Source organism: Emydura macquarii, unplaced genomic scaffold (assembly GCF_026122565.2).
Source record: "Emydura macquarii macquarii isolate MOO-44397 ecotype Brisbane River unplaced genomic scaffold, CSIRO-AGI_Emac_v2 contig_2676, whole genome shotgun sequence".
In the NCBI taxonomy this organism is placed as follows: domain Eukaryota; kingdom Metazoa; phylum Chordata; order Testudines; family Chelidae; genus Emydura; species Emydura macquarii.
In genome coordinates, this window is record NW_027132813.1 from 114099 (window position 1) to 122833 (window position 8735).

The window sequence follows — 8735 nt, forward strand, 5'->3', positions numbered from 1 at the left end:
TGGGCACCACATGAAGATCTGATTTTTAAAACGTACAGATTTACATCATGTGTGCAGTGCTTGCGTGTAGGGTGCTGTGTATGTACATAAGATGATGTATAATTATAACAATATGTTTATATCAAACATGGTCTGTAACACGTATTTTAACCGTATGGTTTAGTGATTAAAGCAAGAATTTTGGACTGAGAAAGTCCTGGGTCCTCCTATAGGTCCCCCAGTAACTGACTGTATAGTGTAAGCCAAGTGACTTTGCCTCTAGTGAGGTTTGACTAATGTTTGTAAAGCACTTCGAAATTTTTGGATGAAAGGTGCTAGAGATGGACATGGTATCAGTGTAGCTCATACATCACATCCCCACACAGACGAACATGCAGAAGCCACAGAACTACAGATCCCATCATGCCTTTAAAATATACAATGAGGGCTCCCTTTTCTTCCCCATTTGGACTTTTAAAATTGCAGCCAATGAAGCTTCAGGGATGCTTTGTTTTCAAACACAGCTAGCTGTAGCCACACCCTCTCAGTGCTTCCTGGTTCCGCCTCCTCCAGAATTGACCTATTGGTTACAAATTGCATCACCCACCGCAGGAGGCTGGGAACGGATAATGGAGTCAGAGCAGTTCCTTCATTCAGCCACAGGGAGGCATTCAGCAGAGTACTGTACATCACTACCTCTGCACAGTTCAGGTATGTCATCTGTTGTGGATGACATGGACACAAAAATATCTGATATTTAACCACCGTGACAATACCATTCCAGCCATAACTAATATATTACCAGTGCCATCATTACCATTACTAATTATAACAATGGGATTTATACAAAAGGCAGATCAGAAGGTCCTCTGCAGAGTGAGCCATGACATTGTAAAGAGCTAGGACTAGAACCAGGAGTCCTAACTAGTTAGCTTGTGTCATAACCATATGACCATCCTTGCATAGCTAGTCTTGCTGTATTTTTATAGGAGTCCATAGGAAAGCCCAAACCCCCCTGGGGAAAGGCAAGGGAGGGAATTAAATGCAATCCCTATTTAACTTGCAATATTGAGGAAATTGCAGATTCTGCCACAGTTCTGACAGTGGGAGCCCTGGGTCCCCACTCTCAGTCCCAAGGGGCTAACAGCGAGGGGCCCATGCTCTCAGCCCCGGGTGGCTGACAGCAGAAGATTGCGGAAAAGTAATAATTATTTATTAGCACAAATAATAAGGTCCATTATTACTTTTCTGCAATTTTCTATGGCTTGTCCACAACTCAGCCACAATTTTTTGATAATCATCCTGCAATTCAAGTAGGGCCTTAGCTCCATATAAACTGGGTCTCCCGTTGCATTTCTGTATACCACAGCATCTAGGTAGATAGACTTATTACTTTTAACTTGGCTGTGAGAACAAACTGAATTTGGCCATCAATGTGCTGCAAAGTAAAGGCCAGGTTGTAGGGTCCTTCTAATGACCTCTCACCAAGAACAGGAAGGGATGTCAGCTGCAACATCTTTTTTGAGACTCATATCAGTGGAACAGGGCCTGTCCATGGCCTCCTAGGTGTGGGAATAATGATTAATTTTCTCAGACTCTCCAAGTTTGGAGAGGCGGGGGTACATCTTTCATAACACACCATTTCCCCTTCTTTAGTTTCCATGTCAAACTGGTTTACTATAGGCAGAATTGTCTATTGATTAGTGCAGGCTGGGGACGGAGACGCAGGGCTCCTGGATTGTACTGCCTACTCTACTACAAATTCACTGCATGACTGTGGCCAAAACACTTATTCTTTTTATTATTTATATTAAGGTAGAACTCAGAGGACCTAATCAGGATCAGGATTCATTATTTTAAGCACTGTACAAACACAGGTTTACATTACGAAAATGAGGACCCATAATTAACCACCAGTTGAAAGCACTGGACTTGACTAAACATTGTAGTTTTTACTGTGTCATTTAGCCCTCCGAGCAGCCAATGTTCAGCCGGATAAGCCAGTGGTTATAATACTGGTAACCTGTCTACACTAAGGATTCCACCAGACCTTCACCAATATTGGGAGGATTTGTGAAACCCCTCAGCATAGATGCAGCCCCAGAGTGAGAGTTCGTTCCTGGAAGGGTTTACAATCTAATGTAGAATGAAGAGGTAAGGGGCAGAAACATGTGGCTATAAATTATAAGTCAACATATGGATCAAACCAATATCAGCAATGGCCCCCTGCAACCAACCCAACTACTCAGCTGTCAATTTCCCTTGGGCCTCATGGCAGAAGTGGCTCTGGGACGATGAGTATTGCCAACCTCAAGGCTTGAGTTTTCACTGATCACTATGCATAAAGTAGCCTAAATATTATCAAACAACGGTTTACTTCAAACAGCCCAATTTTTCCCATTTCAAAAAAGGTTAACATTGATGAGGTAGCCTTTACACAATCATGTGGGCTGTTTCCAAGTTTATATGCTGCCTGTTTCCCTATTGGCTGCCTCCTCACCCAGTTGGATACATCCCAATGTCAACAGGCAGTCCTACTTCATTGTGGCCAGCGGCTTCCAAATCCCAATGGTACAAGTGCTACGTGGCCTCTGCTTACCAGAGAGGTTGATTTGGTCCAGCTGCCCCTGTGCCTCGATGGCTGCTCATTTCAAAGGCCACCAGGTAGCAGCGAAGAGCCAGGGATTGGGGGGCTGCAGGACTCTGCATAAAATTGCCCCATTTCATCTCAGAAAAGTAATTTGTAGCCCCAAAAGCCACCCTGTTGCTGATTCAAGACTTTTCTGGTTGAGACCTTTTCAAAAATGGCCCAATGGGTGCAAAATCACCAAGGTTGGCAACAACAGGGGACTCAGGGAACGGAACTGGAGGCTGCTCGTGCACCAGGCAGGCAGGGCTGTGGAAGGAGCAGGGAGATGGGCGATGGGGGTGGAGCGCAGTCCGGTGAGACAGGAGCAATAGGCAGGGCCCAAGCATATTTTTTTCAGGGCTGGTACAAACTTGTAAAAGAGGCCACCCCCCCACACACATACCCATGGGGGTTGCAGCCTGGCCCTGGCCCCCCAAGGCCTCCGTGCCCTGGTAAAGTGTACCCCCCCCCCCATGTGGGGGCCCTGGCAATAGGACACAGCTAGGAAGGGCTCTCAGGGCCAGGCCAAGGCGCCTAGGTGGGGCAACAGGGAGGGGAGCCCTGGCTCTGTGGTGCCTTGGGGCTGTGCCCACCGCCTAGTCCACCATGCCCCGGCCCTGGCCCCCTCTGTAGCTGAGACCCAAGAGCTTCCCCCCGCCAAAGAGCCACCGTGACCTCCGTCCCCAGCCCTGCCAGACGCTCAGGGCAGAGTCGTAGCCCCGTGCCCCAAACAAAGATGGCTCCGGCGGGGTCAGGACCGGAAGCAGAAGGGCGTGACCGCGGGGCTCCCATGATGCCCCGGGGCGGCGGCCATTCAAATCGATTCAGGGTCCGGGACGCAGGCGGCGGCGCCCATGGCAGAAAATGGCGGGTCGGGGCCGGCAGGAGCGGGTAGGTAAAGGGCGGGTCCCGTCCCGTCCCGTCCCGGGGGCTCCTCTGCCCGTGCGCTGCGGGACGAGCTCTGTTTCCCCCCCCGGCCGTGCCGACGCCCCGGGCGCGCAGTGACCTCTCCCTTCTCCCCGCAGCTGACCTGCTCCAGACCCAGCCCGTGGAAGCCCCGACGGTGACTCCGGACCCCGCGGCGGCAGCAGCAGCAGCAGCGTTCCCCTCCCCGCAGGGCCCGGGCTGCCGCTTGGTGTCGGTGGTGTTCCCGGGCCCCGTGACCCGGCAGGGCTGCTGCCACTTCGCCTGCGAGCTCCTCAAGCACGTGCTGTACCAGCGGCACCAGCTGCCCTTGCCCTACGAGCAGCTCGCCTACTTCTACACCAGGCCGCTGCCCCGCCAGCCGCAGGTGAGTCCGGGGCCGCCCTCCCCGAGGACGGGGCCTCCGGGCCGAGCTGCGTCGGCTGGCGAGAGCCGGCCCGGCCGACGCTTGGCGCAGTCCTGGAGCCCGGCGGCTGCCAGGTTTGTTCCGCGGGCGTAGCGCCCTGTGCGGGGGGAGACGCTGTTCTGCTGAGCTGGCTGCCAGGGGCCCGCCGCCTTCCTTCCCCCTTCCCCTCCCAGGAAATCTGCTTCAGTCCTCTGCCTGAGCAGCAACTCGCTCTTGGGGGAGCCTTCTGGGATCTCCGCTTCCCTCTTCTGCACTGTAGGGATTTTACCGTGGGCCAAGGAGGGCTGGAGGCAGTTCCCGGCATGTTCGGCAAAGAGCAGCGTGCTCGCCCTGCTGGGGAGGAAATGGCATTCCAGCTGCTCCCTCCAGGTCAGGTGGGAATGGGATGCTCAGCCCTGACTCAAGAGAGAGCAGCTACAAATAAGGTAGTGTGCTTTCTGGTTGGTTCAAGAGCAGCAGTGACAGGTTGCAGAAAGAGTCCTGGCTGGAGTGATCTCTTTTGGAACCAATGAGAGTTGAGCTATGAGAAAATGTCTAACTACTCACCTTTACACAAGTAGGGTAGATCTTCAGACTCCGTGGGAACAGGGTAGGTCTGCCAGGGATGTGAAGCCCCATGTATTTTGAAATAGGTTATTAGTGATAGAAACTTGCATGTGGTAGCGAGAGTGTGTATTTTAAAACAACCCATGAGGTTAGCTAAATAGGGAGATATAGACAACCTTTCTCTCAGACCTATCGAGAGTTTGGTGTGCAAGACGACTGAGCCCTGGTCTACACTTATCTGGCGATTCAGCAACAGTCGACGGGAGTTACGCAAGCTACTCTGTGTAGCTTGCGTTACTCCCAGCGACTGCTGTGCTTCCCTTCTGTGCAGTGTCTTCACTGCACTGCGCTGGTTTCCGTCAATGCAGCGCTAAGCCACTTGAGGGGGTGGATTTACAGCGTCGACTTCTGGATCGATTGAGTGGGTCTTCACTGACCGCTCAATTGATCCAGAAAGGTTGATCTGATAATGGTGACTTTGCTGCTGTCAGTGTAGACATACCTTTTGGATAAAGACCAAGAGGCACATCTCTCTTTCTCAATGAATGAGGAGGCACTGGCTCCTGAGGCAAGTCAGCCTTTTCTAAGACTTGGCTGTCTAATCTATTAACTCTTGTCTTGATTGTAGTTTGTCAAGATTTCTTTCTGTATTTCAGTTTATAGGTGCTGTAGGTTTTGTCTTAAACACTGATTGCATTATGTTTAATGTGACTCCTGGGGGGACAATATCCTAACGAGAATACATTCTGTAAGGACAAAACTACTTCATCTCTCTGGCTGTGCAAATTGTCTTAACTACAGACCCCAGAGCACAGCAGAACATCAGCATCGTAAGAAAATCCAGAGGACACCCCTCCACCCCCACCCCCGAGTGGGGTGAAAGTTGACTGACATCTGACATATTGAGCTATGACAAGCTCTGAAAGGTCACAAGTTTCTAGCTCAACTAGATCCATCCTGATATCTTTATTTCTACTGATCTAAAATCCAGGCAACACTAATACTGAAATGTTCCAAGCTGGTTGCTAACAAGACACAGGATAATTCCTTTTTTCAGTCTTAAAAAAACTCTAGAAAACCAATACAATCTTTCAACTCAATTCTTCTTGTGTCAGGTCTGGTTGTTCAGGGTGCTAAATATAGTCAAATGCACCACCACTTGCCTAGTATTTCAGAATGTACCAACTTTTTCCTTGACAGGATGGAGATGTGATTAAGAAGAAGCCACATCTCACAGACCCAGGGAGCAGCAGGAAGTGCCAGCAGGTGCTAATGGAGCTAGAGGGCATGTTCTCACACTTGGAAACCATGTTCAATCTGACATTGGTCCCCCGGATCCTTATTCTACTTGGAGGAAATGTCATGAGACCCAAGGAGCTCTATGAGATCAACTTGGAGGGCATCTCTGTGGGAAATGCCGACGAGAGCCTGGAAACACCATCCTGCATTCGTAAGCTTTTCCACTCACTCTTCCTTTCAGATGTCTTCAGTGAACTACAGGCTGTCCCTGTCATGGGTACGATTGTCATGGTCCAGGGACACCGTGACTGTGGCATTGACTGGTTCCGACCCAAGCTCAACTACAAAGTGCCAACACGAGGGAGGAAGCTGACTGTTAATTTGTCCTGTAGTGGAAACAGCAGTACAAATCCATCTAGTCAGCAGGGAGTGACCTCTGCCTGGGACAACTACATATGGTTCCAAGCACCAGTGACAGTCAAGGGCTTCCATGAATGATTCTTGCCTTATAACATTTTAATGGGGGCATTTTTAATAATCTGGTGCTACTTTAGTTGATACAAAAGAATGTTTTATGATCTGTAACTACACATCCCTTCTCCTCTCTAAATCCTGTATCCAGGGTATCTGCTATTTATAAGCAGCTGGGGTGTCTTCTACTGTCCATGCAACAAAGCTTTAAATGTCTCCATACAAGGGGTAAGCACTAGAGCAGTTGTGCCCACAGATGTAGGTCTCTTGGAAACTGAGTCAGGAAGAAGGCATTACCTAGAGGGTTGGTGGGAGCAATTTTATCTTTTGCAGTGTGCCCACTCACCTAACCAATACTTGAAGCAGCCTTTTCTGAGCGGTTCCCCCAGGAATATCATGGTGTTCACACAGCTGTTCCCCTCTACTTGCTGATAATGTAATGTGCAATGTTAATGGATGAATTGGGACTTTACTAATCAGTGCTTATGTTTAATGTGGGGGTAGCAAAGGCTATATAGCAGGTCTTACCAAGGTGCTCAATCTCAACTTCTTTATGGTCTGGTAATACCATGAAAATTGGAGGGAGGCTTGCTTAGCTAGAAGTTAATTCACTTAAGATTAGAGCATCCCTTACACAAAAGGGTCCTAAAGAGGGAGACCTCTAAATGTGAGAGAGATCTCCTATCCAGCACTGCTTTTTGGATTCTTATGAGAGAAGGGATGTCTGAGCAATGCCACTTGCACCCATGTCTTAAATTTTCCAACCATCAGTGAAACAATATGAAACATGAATCATTTATTTATATGAATGGCTGAGCTTCACTAATCTCAAACTGCACAGCTTCTGATGCCCTAGTTTAAACTAGGGATAAGTGTCTTCGAGCTTGTGGGTTTCACTTTATAGCCCTTACTGTTCTTCTCTCTCCATCACCATTCAGGAGAAGGTGGTACAAGAGGTTTTTCACTTGATTTATGCTGCCCTACTTCCAGTATATACAATCAGTTTGTCAAAGATAGAATTTGTTACCCACTCTAAATTTTGTTGCAGAACAACTAGCACACCTATCCCTATCCTGTTCTTAAAGGAGATGGAGTGCTTCTGTTCTCTAACCCATGGGTTTTGTAGACTCAAGTTCAGTAAGGTAACAGCAAAAAATTGAGGCTAGGCACTGAGAAACTGGAAGTAGGGGCAGCAAAGTGACCTAGATGTGGTAATACCCTGCATGTGACCTTCATAACCTGAACAAGATACTGCTTGCTCAGCAGCAAAACTCTCCTGGTGCCCTTGATGACCTGTGCTGAGACTTGAATGGGTCACATCTACCCTGGAATAACAGAGGGGAGAGACATGGAAACCTACTACTTGACTTAATCTAGTACATATTCCCTTTCAGAGTATATCAGATTCAAAGCATGGCTGGAGCTAGTTCAAAAGGCATTGGGTGAGGTGATCCTATTGCAATTCAACCAGGTAGGCTTTTGTTACCCAATTTTTGGGTATGGCCTGGGCCTATACAAATGCCTCAATCTACCTAAAGAGAACTAAATTAACTCTTACGGGCAAGGTCATTTAGGTCTAAATCCACTATAGGAATTAGGTGCCTAAATTTAACATTTTAGCATCCCTGAGATGTTCTACTTAACGTTGGAGGCACCTAAATGTTCACTGTTAGTCTCCAAAGCAGCTAAGTTTTTTGCTGCGGGGTATGTGCACTGCTGCCTTGTTCCTGGTGACTGGCACCTAATTCAGACCTGAGCCCTGGTGGGATTTTCAGACTAGGTGTTCCCATGCCTATCTAGGCTATGGATCCTGATTCAGTAGGTGTTCTTGGAACATTCCTGGCTTCACAAAAAATGGCTGGGGGCTAAAGAGAAGGCAGAGAGGGCCTCCCTTTTTACCCTTTAGTCTAGTGGTTAGGTCTACCACATCTCATGTGAGAACTCTGGGTTTGGTTCCTCCCTCTGCCTGATGTGAAGTAGGATTTGAACTGGGTCTCACAAAAGTGCCCTAACCTCTGGTCTATGGGATGTTTTAGTATACGTCTTTGTCTCTCCTGTTGAAACTGTTTTCTGGTGTAAATAATTAAACATACAGTGAGCCAGAAAGTGTATAGTCGAGGGGCAAGGGCACTCACCTGAGGGACTCCTGTTCAAATCTCTTCACTTCAGGCAGAGGAAGGAATTGAAGTTAGGGCACTCACCCAGGATATGGGAGACCTAACTGCAAGATTAAAGGAGTCAAACTGGTTGTGGGAGGGAGAAAGGATATGTGGATTTAGATGCATGCTGCTATGTTTCTTGCAAGATGCTGCTTATATGCCCGACTCCAGGAAAGGGTTCATGACTGGATCCCAAGCAGAGATAGGCTTCTACATTTTTGAGGGGGGTGGGGCTTAGGTCACGTCCCTCTCCTTGGCATCTGCTATTGAGCTTAGGTAGCTCACTGCTCAGCAGGCTGGCTTTTTTTGGATCCAATTCTTAGGCACTTATCTCTCTCCCTGCATTGTATAGGGAGCCTGGATGCCTAGCCCAGTGCTGTGG

General features: G+C 48.5%; 1 protein-coding gene across 1 annotated transcript; it reads left to right on the forward strand.

Moving 5' to 3' along the window:
* The first annotated feature begins 3414 nt into the window (after positions 1 to 3414).
* Positions 3415 to 8479, forward strand: MAD2L1BP (MAD2L1 binding protein). Its single transcript, XM_067564709.1, has 3 exons — positions 3415 to 3499; positions 3634 to 3899; positions 5685 to 8479. The coding sequence occupies exons 1-3, from the start codon at positions 3463 to 3465 to the stop codon at positions 6219 to 6221; spliced, it is 840 nt and encodes a 279-aa protein (XP_067420810.1). The 5' UTR covers positions 3415 to 3462; the 3' UTR covers positions 6222 to 8479.
* The last annotated feature ends 256 nt before the right edge of the window (positions 8480 to 8735 follow it).